Source organism: Eufriesea mexicana, unplaced genomic scaffold (assembly GCF_001483705.2).
Source record: "Eufriesea mexicana isolate 0111107269 unplaced genomic scaffold, ASM148370v2 scaffold2792, whole genome shotgun sequence".
NCBI lineage: Eukaryota > Metazoa > Arthropoda > Insecta > Hymenoptera > Apidae > Eufriesea > Eufriesea mexicana.
In genome coordinates, this window is record NW_016910897.1 from 497802 (window position 1) to 516126 (window position 18325).

The 18325-nt window shown below is 36.4% G+C and overlaps 1 protein-coding gene across 4 annotated transcripts in view; it reads right to left on the reverse strand.

The window, feature by feature from the left end:
- Positions 1–8027: 8027 nt before the first annotated feature.
- Positions 8028–18325, reverse strand: part of Kank (KN motif and ankyrin repeat domain-containing protein 2 kank) — a 63030-nt gene continuing 52732 nt past the window's right edge. For all 4 annotated transcript variants that reach the window (XM_017904274.1, XM_017904276.1, XM_017904275.1 and 1 more), the window contains 6 exons: positions 15768–15886; positions 15605–15685; positions 13881–14108; positions 10916–12162; positions 9556–10153; positions 8028–9474 (listed from right to left, as the gene is read on the reverse strand). In XM_017904274.1, coding sequence (XP_017759763.1) covers positions 9028–9474; positions 9556–10153; positions 10916–12162; positions 13881–14108; positions 15605–15685; positions 15768–15886 — 2720 coding nt within the window. In that variant the 3' untranslated portion in view covers positions 8028–9027. The remainder of the gene's footprint in view (positions 9475–9555; positions 10154–10915; positions 12163–13880; positions 14109–15604; positions 15686–15767; positions 15887–18325) is intronic.

Genomic DNA, 18325 nt, shown 5'->3' on the forward strand with positions numbered 1-18325 from the left:
TCTTTCCCTTTCTTTATAACTTCTAATTTTTCTTGAGTTTTTTTACTTCGTCGTCACTTTCCCAATCGCTCCTACGGTCTTCCTTCCTTTTCTTATTTGCAAGTCCAGGTGATTTAACAGCTGGTTGCGAGCTTAATTTTGAATCAATTAAATGATCATGAGCTGATTTGAGAGAAAAGAATTCTTCATTGCAAAGAATAATACTAACTATCAGGGTTAAATTCTGCAAACATATATGATTTTTATTTTACTGCTGCTGTTTTAGTTTCTGAACTGTTCTTTACTTCTTCCCTTTCCTGTACTATTATTCTTGGTATAATATCAGAAAATGGATTGTTGAATATTATAGTTTTTATCAATCATGGAGGATAAAGTGGTCTATCATTCTACAAAGAAAAGGAAATATATTTATATCAATTCTTGATATATTTTTTTGTAAACATTAAATTTACCTCTACAAGTCTACAAGTCTTCAAGTTTAAGCATGTTATATATAGTTTCTCCAGTAACTTTACCAAAGATTGTATGTTTATTCTGCAAATCTGGTGTAGAAGTAAGAGTAAGGAAGAATTGGGAACCATTGTCATCCTTTCCAGCATTAGCCATAGCAATTAAATCTCGTCGACAAAAACGTAATCTTGTATGAAATTTGTCCTAAAACATATATATCCAATAATCATTCTTGAATAAAAAAGGAATTCAATTTATTTTTAAATATAGTCTCACTTTAAATGGTTCTCCATTTATTTTACCACCTTCTCCTGTACCTATGGGATCACCACTTTGTGTTATGAATCCTTTGATAATTTTATGAAATATAGTGTCATCCTAATAACATTCCATACATAATTGTATGAAATTTCTATATGCCTTTGGAGTTTCTTTTGCCCATAATTCTAACTTAATATCACCAATAGTTGTTTTCATTAAAACCTAGTTATAACAAATATATTAGTTTTGTTAATCTAAAACACTTTTAAAATTAAATTGATTAAAATTTATTATTTATTATTGTAATTCAAATTAAAAATTATTTAATATATTAATATAGAAATTTAGTTTAAAAACAGATATACAATTCATTGAAATATTATTAACTAATACTTATTCCTTTGCCCTTAGTGGTTGGCTCTTGCATATAAATATTACTCTGTAAGCTGAAATAAATAAATCTATCTATCTATCTACAAATATTTCTCATGTTTGTAAGTCGTGTATAATAAAAAGAATTCTTCCTCAATCAAATTTCATATTCAATATTCGGTTATTTATAAATCAGCCAACCAAATGGTTCCTTTCTTGAATAATTATCAGCAGGTAATACGTACCTTTTACCTCCTTTTAACATTGGCTTTATTGGACCAATGAATTCCATATGCCACAGCCCCATTATTCCTGCTACTTTTATACTTTCCAAGTTCCTATAGATATTTCTATACATTTGTGCCTTAATAAACATTTACACTTTATATTCAATTTATCTTTAACTTATACAACTAATTGCCAAGTGCTTATTCTCCATCTTTTCAATAATCCAAATATTTGCATGTCGATGCTACACATCCTACTCTGTTGATACATATGCTGCCCCTTTCCTGTTCCTTGATTCGAAATAATATGAGTTTCCTCTATTCACAGCTTTCATTTGAATCCCTATCCTTTCTTTATATACCTTAGCTCCATCATTCTGAAACATAACACATTAGCTATGATCATTGACTTTGACCACTGATATCAAAATCTACTTAAGTTAGGAGCACAACATTCCTTTTAACCTCAATGTATTCTCTATATTGTGTTGTTACCAGAGGCCATCATTTAAATTAATTTTATTCCTTTTTGTCTACCTGAACCATCTCCCTTTTATGAATATTGGCTTGACCATCAAAGATTTCTATGTTGTATGTCACATGGCAAGCCAACCTAGAATCTAATATACATATCATACCTTATTTATTTGTATTCCTGCTTTAATTTTTTTACGCTATAAAATATAATCATTAGCATCTAATGGCTCTACGATGGTGATATTCCATGAGCCACTATTTTTCTACTGTTGAACGTGCCTGCATATTTCAACAAAATACTGTATTAAACATATTCTACACTGATATGTAGAAAAAACCAAATACAAAAGCCCAATTTTGAAAATAGAAGCGAGAAAGTACATTGCGCAGCACGATCTGAGAGCCACTGACACATTCGGCACTATTTCTCGAAAACGCACGCACGAAACCGAAAAAAAATATCCAATCCCTTTAAAGAAGAGATCACTCTACACGGATAAATAAAAAAAATCGGAGTCGAAAACCTAATTTTGGAAATAGGAACCAAAAAAGTAAACTGCGCAGCACGACCTGTCACCCACTTACACATTCGGCACTATTTTTCGAAAACGCAGGCCTGAAACGCAAAAAAAATATCCAATCGCTTTAAGGAAAAGATCACTCTACGCGGATGAATAGAAAAAACCGGAGTCGAAAGCCTACTTTTGGAAATAGAAACCAACAAAGTTAACTGCGCAGCAACACCTGTCACCCACTTACACATTCGGCACTATTTTTCGAATACGCAGACCCGAAATGCAAAAAAAAATATCCAATCCTGTTAAAGAAGAGTTCCCTCTACGCGAATATATAGAACAAACCTAATCAGAAAGCCTAATTTCTCAAATAGAAACCAAAAAAGTAAACTGCGCAGCACGATCTGTCACCCACTGATACATTCGGCACTATTTCTCGAAAACGCACGCATGAAACCGAAAAAAAATATCCAATCCCTTTAAAGAAGACATCACACTACGCGGATAAATAAACAAATCCGGAGTCAAAGGCCTAATTTTGAATATAGAAACCAAAAAAGGAAACTGCGCAGCACGATCTAAGAGCCACTGACACATTCGGCACTATTTCTCGAAAACGCACGCACGAAACCGAAAAAAAGTATCCAATCCCTTTAAGGAAGAGATCACTCTACGCGGACAAATAAAAAAATCCGGTGTCAAAAGCCTAATTTTGAAGAAAGAAACCAAAAAACTAAATTGCGCAGCACGATCTGAGAGCCACTGACACATTCGGCACTATTTCTCGAAAATGCACGCTTGAAACACAAAAAAGATATCCAATCCTTTTAAAGAAGAGATCACTCTACGCGGATAAATAAAAAAAACCGGAGTCGAAAACCTGATTTTGGAAATAGAAACCAAAAAAGTTAACTGCGCAGCACGATCTGTCACCCACTGACACATTCGGCACTATTTCTCGAAAACGCACGCACGAAACCGAAAAAAAGTATCCAATCCCTTTAAGGAAGAGATCACTCTACGCGGACAAATAAAAAAATCCGGTGTCAAAAGCCTAATTTTGAAGAAAGAAGCCAAAAAACTAAATTGCGCAGCACGATCTGAGAGCCACTGACACTTTCGGCACTATTTTTCAAAAACGCACGCTTGAAACACAAAAAAGATATCCAATCCCGTTAAGATAGAATTCACTCTACGCTGATAAATAAAAAAAACCGGAGCCAAAAGCCTAATTATGGAGAAAGAAACCAACAAAGTAAATTGCGCTCCACGATCGGGCAGGTATATATACTTTCGCCACTAAATTTCGGAAAGAATTGTCGAAATCGGAAAAATATCGGTAAACTAGTTAGAGGAAAATCTCTTCAACGTTGTTATACGAAAGGAATCTAATCGAAAAGCATAATTTCATAAATCTAAGCGAGAAAAGTAAACTCTAGCCGTGTCAAAAGCCTAATTTTGAAGAAAGAAACCAAAAAAGGAAACTGCGCAGCATGATCTGAGAGCCACTGACACATTCGGCACTATTTCTCGAAAACGCACGCTTGAAACACAAAAAAGATATCCAATCCCGTTAAGATAGAATTCACTCTACGCTGATAAATAAAAAAAACCGGAGCCAAAAGCCTAATTATGGAGAAAGAAACCAACAAAGTAAATTGCGCTCCACGATCGGGCAGGTATATATACTTTCGCCACTAAATTTCGGAAAGAATTGTCGAAATCGGAAAAATATCGGTAAACTAGTTAGAGGAAAATCTCTTCAACGTTGTTATACGAAAGGAATCTAATCGAAAAGCATAATTTCATAAATCTAGGCGAGAAAAGTAAACTCTGTAGCACGATTGTACAGGCACTTACTTTTCCGTCACTTTATTTCATATATGCACCTTCAATCGTAAAATAATTGCCCTATTGGTTGGAAAACAATCTATTCTATGCATGAATAATGAAATATCCTAATCCACAATCGAAGTTTAGAATGTATAAATGATAATACGTAGCTGCTTTACAATTGAACGTCAAGATTGAAGAAAAATTGGAAAAATTGTTAACAAGCTGCCTATTCAGAGTAAAAGTATTCAAATATATTACTGGACATTCAAAGTCTAGAATCTAGTACAGCCGATAATAACGGACAATGCGGTAGTGTTATAGGATCCCGCACTCACACCACTTCATTTCCCACACGTATCGTTATACGATTTTCACTATGTAACATCACCTTTTTCCACATGTAGTATGTTACCACCGAAGAAATGTTCACAGTTACTAATGTTGAACTTCGTAAATTTTTCACAATATCTTAAACTCCTGCTGTGTTCTGTTCGTAAATATTAGGATAATGTTGCAAACGTAATCTGCACCTGCATTATCGCGAACTAATACCGAACACATCGCGTTATTGTTCGTAAATATATATTTCTTCATTTGTAGCAATTAGAACAACAATCGGCGATAGCACTACTTCCCGAAATGTTTTGAAGAAATCTGTAATGTTTTACTTTGACGTGCAAGAATATTCCGCCATTTGTTACCGGTACGCCCGCTTTGCCGCCAACTGGAAGTTGGCTGCGGACGGATGTGCTACGTATTTTGTGGTGGGAAAATTCTGCGTCTTTGAAATAGCCATGCGTTAAAATATCAAACGATGCCTCTTATATTTATTAATATCAATGAAGCAAAAATAAATATATTTCTGTTATAAAAATGACAAATTTCTACTACAAAGACGTTATAAATTAATAAAATTAATTATAAGGTTAGTATCAAAAATATAATATATGATAATATGTATCATACATTAGTTACAAAATTTAGTATATGAGCATTGTGACCACCTTTATTGAACACACTTCTTGAGAACATTAGTTTTTAATGTATAAGTGGTTAAAACTACTTTTTCAACAAAACCATTTAGTCAGACCTATGCAAAGAAAGTATGTATCATTCGGTTATAATAAAGCTACAAATATCTGTCCCATTACTAATAAGATAGGAATGTTATTATTAAAATTAAGATTGATTATATAGTACTTTTAATAAAGCAGTTTACCTAACTTATCCCATAATGGATGGGAGGAATAAAACAGTAAAACAATATAAATAACTATCACTCATTTTCCCACCTTCTTTTTATTCTCTTAAGATCCCCATAAGGTATTTTAGATTTTTGTAACAAATTTGGACCACTCAGTGGTTTAGTTAGACAATTAGCATTTGTTTCCTTATCTGGCACATAACAAATTTGCAAGTTCTTAGTTTTTATTATATCTCTTATATAACAACATTTTTCTATGCAAGAGCTCAGATTTAATTTTCTGCATTTATCACATTCAATTTGTCACAATCTTTCTCATCTCCTTTTCCAGTAGGACTTTACATATCAGTCTATATATCTGCACAACACATTTCATTGGTTTCTGTTCATTTTCCAAATTCAAGACAGTACACACCCTCAAATATCTTAATATTCCCTTCAATCTATTTGTGTCCATCAGTTTAGGATCATGGTTAAATTATGACAAACGTCCTACTGCAAATGAGATGTCTGGCCAGACATAAGTATTCAAATACATAAGTTTCCCTAATAATTCTTGATATTGGTTTATCTTGAATTAAGTTATGGTGGATTTGTTCTTCCTCTCAGCAACTCCAATGCACTGCAGTATCTTGTCTGGAATCAAATCATATTTTATATGCTTTTGATTTAACCAAACCTGAAGGTTTGTTATTCTACAAACTCACCTCCTTATGTCTGAGCATATAAGTACTTTTCAACTTCTTGATAGATTGATTTTCTTTTAATGTGACCAATCTTTTTATTTCCTCGGCTATCTGACCCTTTTTCTATAAAAACAAGACAATAATAGCTGTCAAATAATCATCAATATTTCAGATGTACCTTTTACCTCCTTTTGACATTGGTTTTATCGAGCCATTCAAGTCCATGTGTTACAGCCCCATTATTCCTGCCGCTTTTAAAGTTTCCAACTCCCTATAGATATTTCTACACATATGTGCCTTAATTCAATATTTAAACTCTATATATATTCAGTGATCTTTAATTTTCATAAGTATTACCAATTGTTCATTCTCCATCTCTTCGGTGATCCTCATATTTGCATGTTGACGCCACACATCTTTCTTTCTTAATACATATGCTGCTTCTTTCCTGTTTCTTGATTTGACATAATATGAGATGAAATTTTTCATCTTAATAAACAATAAGAATTTAATATCATAATAAATCAATTCGACGGTAGAAAATTAATAAATTTCCAAGTTTCCATAATTAATTCATGAACATTTATAGCTGCACAGCAAAGTTGGAATTATAGCAACATTCTTATACAATATTTAATTTAATAATTAATACTTACATGAGCGATGGGTTTTGTATTTCCTGTATCTAATGATTATTTATATTTTCGTTTTCTCTCTGTAGCAAATAAGATTGCTATAGAAAACTGCCTTTTTTGCATAGTATTCTTATTATTTTGTAACAAATATATATTAGCATAAGAAAGCGTAAAAAATAAATTTTTTTATTAATTAATTTTATTTACAATTGTTTCTTTACAATGTGTTCATAGGTGAAAAATGAATATAAAATAAAAAATAAAACATAGATTGAAAAAAAAACTACAACTACCAAGAGACGGGAATCGCACTCCGGACCTCTATTGTAGGAATTTTCGGCTGTCGCCCTCAAACTACAATATCAGTTAAAAACTATTAGAAATAAATCGATAATTAGAGAAGTAATCAAATTTTAATCTATTGATCAAATTGATTAAATTTTAAACTATTGAGTAGTTGCGACTAAAATGATATATTTTCTTAAACTGCATGACGATATTTACAAACCTGCAAAGTTTCAACTAAATCGGTGATCCGAAGCACTTGCACTCTCCTTGTTAGATTTCAAACTTGATGAAATACGTACAAATTAACAATTAAATGAATATAATTATACTATATAAAGTCAGTCGTATAAGCTTTTTGATAAATAATATCAACATTTATATACACTGATTTCTATATTTTTCTTAAGAAGAAATTTATCATCGAAATAATAACGTCTCGATAATGTAGATAAAATATTGACTTTCCTGTTATAAATTTAAATTTTATCGATAATATATTCTGATTATGTAACATGAAACTTTTTAAGGTCATAAGTTTACTTTTTATTATGGATGGCGTATTTATGATGGTTAAGGGTTTCATATAAGTTTATAACATGAAGTGAATTTAGATTGAATTTGTAATGTATTGTTTATATTAATTTTTGGTAAATTGTAGTATGGTACAATCATTTTATATTGTTTCTTTTCGAGTTTATTATCAATTACAATATGTTAAATATAAAGGCACAAACAATGAAAAGTAGTTATCTACTTTCTAGATCCCTATGAATCTATTACTTGATTCAGTACTATCTTTGATACATAATCGTCACTTAACGTTAATATAAATTCTTAACGATAGGAATACTCATTACAGTGTTAACCTAAATCTTTGATGTTGAACTTAAATACGTTCATTATCTCTAAATATTCACAACCCTATGTAAGAAAACGTTCAACGTTAAGATTATTCTTAGACATCCAATTCCTAACACGAAGGTAACACGGATAAACGAGGAATGAAATGAAATTATATTTTTGTATTTTGTTCTATATAATATATATATGTATATATATATAAACTGTACCCTGAAATAATTTCAACAACTATTAAACTTAGTGAATTTCCCTCGTATGCCCTTCGATATCTCGCTGTTATCCACAGATGCTATATTTATACTTTCACATTTATAACATCTCTACTTCAACATCGAATGACCATCGATAGGTTCTACAAATTTCTTCGTATATAAATTCAACATTATTTGCGAGCACTATAAATCTCGCGTTTGTGCACCATATAATCATTACACATATCGTATTGTTTTCTTCTATTTATATCAGTACACAATTATTCTACTGATAGTTTGATCCCCAGGATTTAACGGAAATTAGGCCTGACAGTCGAATATGTTACAGAGTGAGTATAAGAAAAACTTTCTGCGACAAGAAATTCGGATTGTTGGTTGACGATTCGCTTTTTGGAATGTTCAATGTCACAGGATGTTGGAAGACATTACATAATTCTTTCACTGTGACTTGCTTTTATATATAAGAAATTTTTTTTGTACTTTGATACAGTTTCTAAATTTAAGAATTAAATTTTGAAGGTATTACTGACATTTCGTATTCGTTCGTGACATCGTATAAAAACTATCAACAATAAAAATGGATTTATTTTTTACTCTGATAGCACCTAGAAAGTAGTTTTAAACTTTATACAAATCCCTCCTATCAACTAACGATGTGAAACAATGTTTCACCACCCTTCCTATGGACTAACTTTACAAAACAACATTCTCAAACTTTTCTCGAATAATTGTATACAAAGTTGAGCAGTTAAATAGATACCTTAAATTAAATGCGTCGAGGCTGATGAATGATTAGGCAAGATCATGATTGTTTATCTTAAGAAATCAACACCTTAAAATATCGTAAATCGACGATAAATACTAAAACACGTTAGCAATAAATATAGGAAACACGGAACGCCGATTGTATTATTGCTTACTTGTATGATACGATTATAGCTCAAATTATATGCTAATGCGTTAAATATCAATAAAAAAAAAGTCTTCAGATATCGCGTGTGAATTATTTAGCAGAATATTTTGAGGTGTTTAGGGAAACTGTTGACGAATGAATTCTTCGGGATGGAGCTGGGCTTACTGGAGCTGACGGGGAAGGTCCGGTAGGCGTAGTTGGTTTAGAACCTCTCCTACTTCGTCTCATCGACGAGTATGGGCTTGTTCCTCTATTCACGCGCTCGTGAGCGTAAAGCAATACGCCGATATCTCGATTGCCCGCTTCTAACGCAATTTTTAGAGCGGAACTACCATCTATATCAACAATCGATGGATCACAGTCTGGATGCGCGAGTAACAATCGTACAATATCCGTATGCCCGTGTTCCGCGGCACACATTAGAGCCGTACTGCCATCTTCGTCTTGAATGTTAACTGCTGCTCCAGCATCCAGAAGTAACTGAGTCATGTCTTTGCGACCATGAGACACTGCCAACATCAAGGCAGTTTGACCATGCTATAAACAATGGTAAATTTTAAATGAAGTATAACTGATGCAAAGAAAAGGATAATAGTCATAGTTACTTAAAGTACCTACCAATTTTGCTCGAATATTAACATCAGCAAGCTGGAATAACCTGTTAGCTACTGAAGCATGAGTAGAATTTCTGACTTCAGCAAGAGCTGCCAACATCACAGCCGTATATCCAGCTACATTAGCTTTGTTAATATCGCAAACTTTTGAATCAAGAAGTATAGATACAACATCAAAATTTCCATGAGAAACTGCATAATGCATCGCAGTGTTTCCACTTGAGTCAGTCATGTTAACTATATACTCCAATAAAGAACTCGAACATTCTTCAAAACAATCAAGGTAATCTTCTACTTCTAAAGGATTGGCATTTACTGTACTCGAGATTTTGAACCATTCTTGTTGAATGATATTAATAGCATTTTTCATTTGATGAGAAACATTTTTACTAGGAGATTTTTTAAGGCTATCATTAAGAACCTTCATGGCGGCCTGCATCTCCTTTGTAGGTTCAACTTTTTCTCTGGGCTTTTCTTGTATAGGTTGAAACAGAGCAGATTCTGGGAGCTCATGTTTTTCTTCGTTATCTGTTTGTTTCTCCGTATTATATATTTCTTCTGACTTTTCATCTTTTTCTTTTTCCCTTTGCAACTGTTGGATACTATAAAAATATAGAAAAACGTAAGTTTTATTTGTATTTTTTTTTTTATTTAATACAATAAATAAAATAAAATGATCGAATAAAAGAAAATGATTAAATTACCCCTTCTCAACGAAACAAGCAGAGTTTATTTCGGTGAGTTCGGTATCGTTAAGTAAACGGGTAGCGTGTTGTTGCTGCTGCTGTTGCAGCATCGATTTGTCGAGATCGGACACGCGATTTACTTATTCACCATAACGAAATCGCGATGTTTTTAAGTGCACTTTCTCTGTCACTGACCTCTAAGATGTTATTTACAATTTGACCTCTGTGCTCTTGCTTCGTAAAAACACTTATGACGCATACGACGCGCAACCATGGAATCAGAAAAACTAACAAATCCTTGACATGCGCTTGATTGTCACTAACTATGTGATAGATTGATTCTCCATGGCGCCAAGTTCTTTACTACCTTTTTTACCGAACTACCCTCAGTTTAAACTCTCCACCCCATAGATGGCGTACCTTACATGTACCGACGCTCATATCGCAGCTTCGTGAATGAATTTTTAAAATTTTTTCAAAATATACCACTCTTTTACACATTTAAATATTATCTACATCAATTATTAGTATTTTACATTTTATATTTTATATTTTACGTAAGTTTCGAAAGAATTAAATAACTACCATTAACTACCATGTTTCACTGAGAAGGGTAACCAAACGACCTAATAAAAACGACATAAAAATATTCGAGATATCGTTAAAAGAATTACCTACCGATTACTACTGTCATATTGTTCCTTGTTATCGGAATCGTATCTTATCACGCCTGCGGCCGGTATCTTCGTGTACGTGTCCTGCCGTTTAAACTGTCTTCTGTAATCTACAGCGTTGTTCAAAGGTATATGGGACGGTCTCGGTATCCTCGAGACGAGATTCGTGTTCTGATGATTCATATTATTCTCCGCGTTGTTGACAATCTGCTTTGCCAGATTTTTTATGGTCTCTTTACAGTTATCGCAATAGTTGGCAGCGCACGAGATAGAAATATGCGGCTTGATCGACTCGCCGACCGACACGTCTGTGAATTTCTTTTTTACCGGCGAAGTACCAAACTCACGTTTCTTAGGCGCCAGTCCGGAAGTGTCGGTACTCTTCACGGTGGTCCTCACTAAATCGTCTACCATAACGCTGACGGATTTCGTGGCCTTTCTTTTGACCTTGGTGTCGCCGTAATTAAACGAATGACTCCTCGAGTTCATCGAGTGCAGAGACAGCGACTCTGTGGCTAGCGGATCGGGACCAACGGCGATGGTCCTCGTTCCGGGACCAGTTCTGACCTCAATTCCAATTTCGGACACCCTTGGCTTAACCATCACTCCCACGTTCGTTCTCATTTTGAACGGCTCAGCTACCTGAACGAATTGCTCCTTCTTCTCCACTGTCTTCGCCTGGTCCAGTGTGCACTGGCAACCCCTAGAGACGGTATCCTTGATCAGGGTACTCTTGTAAATCCTGAGTGCGTCATCCACGATGACCGCGACATCGTCTTTCGTCAGCACGTCTCTCATGTTCAAGCCGGTGGTTGTGCCGCAGGATTTCTTCTTCGTTTCCTTCTTTATTTCCGGTGCTATATCTTCGACCACGAACCGACTGAACACCAGATGCTTCAGCCTGTTCCTCGTGTTCACGCCGACATCCCGAAATTTCCTAACGTCTCTGACCAACTTCGGGCTGATCGGCGGTATCGATTCCACCTGAAGCGGGCTGGTCTTCAAACGGTTCCTCATCCTCGTTTCCGGTAGTATTTCTTCGTACATCAGTCGGCTGCGGCACAAGGTCGATCTCCAACTGTCGCGGGAGTCGCTGGTGTAGAGCTTATCAAGGCTAGACAAGGTCTGATCGTCAAACGAGTCGCTCTGGTCTCTAATTTCAGGTACGATTTCTTCGATCTGCATTCGACTCCGTTGCAGGGATTGTTTTATCGGGGTGCTCGTTATCATGCCGACATCTCGGGTTCGAACCTGATCGCGTGACAATACAACGTTACTATGTACGATTATAGGAAGACATTTCTTTTTCGTTGGCTAGTCATTCCGATACCGTAGCTGTCTTTCGGCAAACGTTGAGTATTTATTTTCTCGCGGAAGCACGATTCGCAAGTTAATTACCCGGCTCGTAGTTAGAGTTTTTCCACGAAGTTTTGATGCAAAGTTTCCGCCGATTTACGTAAGCGAGTTATCGGAGCACGGTGAGAAAATCGCCGGAGTTTTCATCGGGCTGACCGTTAATTCGATTACAGGTAAAAGTGTGATGCAAATGAAATGTACACGGTGACCCATTTCGCTCGGTAGAAATACGACGCGTTTCAGGAAGCTGAAAATCGAGGTCGTCGTTAGAATCAGCAGATGTGGAGTCGGAGTACTCGATGAGGGACTTGATTAAATAAACCTCCCAAAAGAAGAAAGAAAAAGGAGAAACAAATCCTGCTATCTGTTATAGTCTCTACGTATCTATCGATTAATCGTTTCAATAATTTCAATAATTTCTAAGTCGATTTTCTATCTTCATCGTGAATAATTTTTAAAATTTATAATACAGTGATGGGTATAATAGAATCTATACTACGTTCATTTTTGAATAGATATAATTTTGTGAGGGGAAATTGTACGATAATTATCGGATAAAATGCAAAACCTGTACTTTCATATCCCTAAATTGAATTTTTATTTACATGTTTCAATGGGAAGAAAGAAAGACAAATTATGAAAATTCAAACACTGGTAGTTTCCTTAAAAAACTTTGGACTCAAAAACCAATAGTGCTTTCAGTTTCCAGAAATTCCATTAAAATAACGAGAGATTTTTCGTTGCCAAGTGATTTCGCTTTGAATAGACTGTACTATTATCATCGAACTTCGATCCCACTTACTATAACAGCAAAAATCAGATGGCATTTTACTTCTTTCCGCTCATTATTGACCAGTGTATGTGTAAAGAGAACCGTTAGTTATTATCAGGTCGTTATTAGTTAGTTATTATAATCCTCGTTCAAACTGAAATCAATGAAAACTCAGTGAAAAGTAGGAATTCGACTGGTTGAAGCCTCGCTCGTAACTACCAGAATTTTTACAATAAGTATGTAATTTAATAAAAATTCAACTTATAACGATAAAAGTATAGGCTTTACTCTTTACATTCACTTCACAAATGCAATCACGCCATTTCATTTCACAGAATAATAGCTGTTCAAAAATGCACGGTAGTTTCAATTTTGCTCGTCACTCTGAATACCCACGACTTAGGCCACTTTCATAATCAGCGGCACAATTCATCGTGGCTTCGACAGAAACGCGGCAAACAAAAAAGAAAAAAGAAAAATGCGCGCGTGCATTCGAAACTTTTCTTTCATGCAAATGCAACAATCTAATAGAAAGGTGGCTCGCGCATATTCATAAGAAGCCGAAGAAGTAGAAATTGCATAAAATTAATTGCACAGAATGATGGTACGAAAAGAGGCGGCGTTTCTCGCCGGATTCGCAGACTTTCTCACCGGCCCAATAAAGCAACAACGCTTGACTATTTCACGGGTGCAATTAAAAGTTAGCCCCGTGCATCGGGATATGCAAATTTTCGGCCGCCCCGATGCAGTCGGTTCGTCGGCCCGTTCCTCCGCCGTTGGCACAGAACAAAGGAGATGAAGGTGCTGATAAAACGGCGCGAAACGGAAGTCGTCGGCGTACCTGCTGGTGCGAAACACCGACGTCCCGTGTCATCACGCCGCACATCGTTCCCATGTCTCTGGTTGGCGTGGCCGCGTTCCTCGGATTTCGTTGGGAGCCACGTTGTTCCGAGAACGACTGGCTACGGTGCCTGTGCAGCACGCTCTCGTTGCATTGGCTCGTCTTGCTCAGCTCGTCCACTTGTCGCAGCAGATTCCGCTTCTCCTCTTTCAGCACGGAGACTTGCACCTGCGTGGCACACGTCGTCAACGAGGGATGCTTCCACGTTGGGTGGCTTTATATGATTCAGGGGACACCCGAAGGTCGTTCAGGGAATTGCGAGATTTATGTTTTTATGGCTCGGTGGAGTTCGACGGGTACCTTGGAGAGTGGAGATTTCGAGCTTTGCGAATTTAGTCAGTCCCTGGGGATTGGCAGGTTTGAGGAATTTTGGAGTTAGGTTAGAGAAGCTTTCGGGGTTGATGAATTTTGAGAGACGTTTGTACCTGGGGATTTGCAGATTTATGGGACTTGGTGGATATTTAAGGCTTGGGAATTTTAAGCGGTCTTCCAATGTTGGGATTTACATGCTTATAGGATTTATGAATTTTAGGTCCTGGGGACTGAAAGTGAAGGAAGACTTCGATACCTGGAAATCTGCAGACGTCGGTATATGTAGGGTTTGATGAATCCTGGGAGATCTTGGTCCAGAAGAATTTGGAAAATTAGGTACTCCAAGCTTCATGAATTTTAGACGACATTGATATCTGAATTGGGGTCTATAATTTTTTGAGATTCATAAATTTTAGGTCTTGGAAATTGGAAATAGAGAATGATCCCAATACCTGGAATTAGTATATTTAAGATTTGGCGAAATCTATGAAATCTTGGTATCTGAGAATGTGGAGAATTAGGTACTCGAGGAGGCACTGATATCTAAAGATTTGGAGATCTAGATGATTGAGATCCTATGAATTTCAGGAAACTATGATATCTACAGCTTTGCACACTTAGGTGTCCAAGACCTTGTGAACTTTGCTCGAACGTTTAGGTGTCTAGATCTTGATGAACTTTAGAAGAACCTGTTACACGAAAATCTATTCTTTGAGCTTAATCTATTCTCTGAATTTGTCCTTAAAATTTTCAAACGATATCTTATCATTCGACCAAGTTCCTTTTTCTATGCAAACTCAATGGGATACCTATCGAATTAACTCGCAACCCAGCAAAATTTCAAAATCGAAATTACATCGAGTCGAACTTCGCTCTTCCTCAGATGATACAGGAAGATACGGTTGCAGTTCCTCGTTTACCAATTTTGTTTCAATATTTGCACGAATGAAAAGCAAGCTTCCGTGCAGATATCCCGTCACCGATAACCTCGAGGCAGAGAAACGTGCCGATGCAACGGTTACGCCGCGACCCGACGTAATTACGTTTCCCTGACGGAAGTATTGCGACTGGAAGAAAGACCTCAAGGAGTGACTCATACGCCGATGGACTGAGCCGAAGAAAAACACTAAACGAAATGCGCGTTTCTCGAGTGCAACAAACAACGAAGGTCTCTATTCAGCGACGTTACCCTCCTCGTCCTTTTCCGAGTTTGCTGCCCGAGCGGAGTGGAAGGCTCGATGATCTAAACGCAGTTACGTACGTGTCCTCTTGGCAATTGCGTCGGGGTATGATTCACGGGATGCACTGCGAGGAAAACGCATTGGAGTTGAGATGATCACGAGCGTGTTTACCTGTAACATGGGAATCGCCTTGACCTGTTCCTCCAGTTCCCTCATCCGTTCCAACGACGCCGCCATTTGCTCTCTGATGTTCTAGAAATACACACGGCAATGCGGTTTCATCGTTTAGCGGGTTGTCAACTCGACTTCGATTCTGTGTACTTGTTGCACGTACCTGTAGCGCGCCAGTGCTGAGATTCGAGTTTCCGCTTCCGACGCTCGCGTTGTCGAAATCACCCCCTGTGTGCTCCGCTTGTGCGTTGTTCTGCACTGGCGTGGCCGTGTTCGTTCCATCTGAAACCATTTTTTATTTTTATTTTCCTTTCTATTTTAATAGCGAGAGATGAGTTTATGGGGCTTGACTTAGTGAAAGGTAAATGGGTTTAACCCCTTCGCTACGGGGGACGTAGGCACACGAAGTCTCTATCGTAGAACGAAGCGACGTGTCAAAGATGGTAACATTACAATAGTGCAATCTCTAGGATTCGGTATTTTGACGCAAATATTTCGAGGAAAAAAGGGAAGGAAAAACTAACCATCGTAATAGAGCATGCAATTCTCTGCGAAGAGAGCTAAGAGGAACGGTAGCACTTGTCTTAATTTATCACTCAATTTTTGTAGCCGGTGACTATAGTCACCCGTAGTAGCGAAAAGGTTAATGGGATGCTGAGAATGTTGGGAAAAAGATTGCAGGGTGAGTTAAGGGAGTTGGGGGTGCAAGGGTCAAGGTGTTGCAGAGGTGTTGGAAGGTTTGGGTGTTCGAGTAGTTTGAAATTTCAATCGAAGTACGGACGAAGTATTCGAGTACAGCTGTCCATAATTCTTTCGTCTTTATTCTTACAATCTAAATTCGCGAATCTCTAACACATTTCGCAACGGACTCTTCGAGTACAGCTATCCAGTTTCCATTCCTATTTTCCTTACAACGATCCTTATTTATTTACGGTATTTTATACCAGGCCAAGTTTAAGGTTAACGAATAGGTCTGACCGCAGTCCGTAAATTTTGGCTCAATTAGCGGATTTAGAAGGAGAAATTTGTACCGTAATTGGCTAGTAAATCGGGCGACTAGTAATCGTTAATGTTCCACAGGGATCGTATAACTCTTGATATTCCAGCTTTCGTTCTTCCGCTGAAAATCAGCGAGTGTATAAAGCCTTACGAGCGGAAGTATGCTCGTTTCGTATCGGTTAAACGGTGTGTAATTAGGCTTTGTGGATACAATCGTTAATTTAATTGAAACTCCAGCGAGGAAATAATTATACAAATATCTTGCAGCGAATATCGCGGAAACTCGCGATCAAACACGATCTGCAATAATAAAGTTCGACTCCTCTATGGTGCTTTATCCTTCGTTAAAGCTCGTAGGAATATTCTGCATATTACGGGAAGAAAGTATTACACGTTTCAGGGAAATTGCTGCTCGATGCTGCACCGCACAGAGTATAAAATAATACGTAACAAAGCAAACACACGAATATTTTCCTTCTTTTTCCCAGCCTCGATTAAAAGCTACGTATTTTTCGTGCGATGGCTGCCCGATATAATTCCGTAAAATTGCTGGTCTATGAAACGGATGGAGTATCCTGTTGTCCGTAGCGATTCGAAGAATTTTCCACGGACAAATTCGCCATTTCATCGAATTAACGACTGACAGAATATTCCGGCACGATGTACACGTATCGACTGAATATAGAAATTTATATAAATATTTGAAATATGACGACACTCCAGCTCGACGAATGCGAAATTAATGCTCGCGGGAATATTTTTACGCGATATCTTTTGATGGCGATTTATCGACACGCCGATCCGTGAAACAGGTGAAATTAAAGGTAAAATTAAAGTAAACGTCAATATTTTGGCACGGTAATGAAATTGGCAAATGAAAGATAAATTCGAACACGGTGGTCGAAAATATTTCCGAGACCAGAGAAATATTGGACGTTTGACACTAAACTTATCAACGATTTTTAAACGATTTTTATTTCAAAATCCACGTTCGGTGTAATCGCTTTGGTCCCTCGGCTACGTGATTTTGTTTTGTTAATATACAGTCAGTCACAAGAGTCTACGTACGTCCAGGAAATCTGCTATGTTTAACTTAACGATAGAATTTAAATATATATATATATAATATATATTCAAAATAAATTAAGAAAACGTGAACTAGTAGGTCACAGAAGTTTTCATGCAAACCGTTTTATATTATAATTAGAAAATATAAAATTGTTTTAATATATATATCACACTATGTTAACAATAAAGGAAATTTTTACAAAATAAATAATAATAAAAGGATTTAAAAATTTGTCAAACTTCAATTCGATGCCTTTCAATCGTCATTCCTGAATGGTAAATAAATAATTGATCCAAATTAAACGAAATTACATGAAATTTCGTGAATTCTTGACACGCAAGAATTCTACGTATCAATTTTTCGATACTTCCTTTTATTTCATATGTTTTTTTAAGATTCTTCCTTTTTTCCTCTTTCATGCATCGGTGTTTTGACCGATCGTGGTAGGTTTAGTGTTAACACAACAGCGATACTTTGCCGCGAGTATACTTAATTACTAATGTTACGCAGGATACGTCACGCAACACGGGGTTATGCCACCTGGTTCTCTGCAGGTACAGAAATATCGTGACGGGAAAAAATTGAAACGCATATGGGCATGAGAATCCTTTTTCACCAGAAGATTGCGCGCACGCGAAGCGCAGTGTTCCATT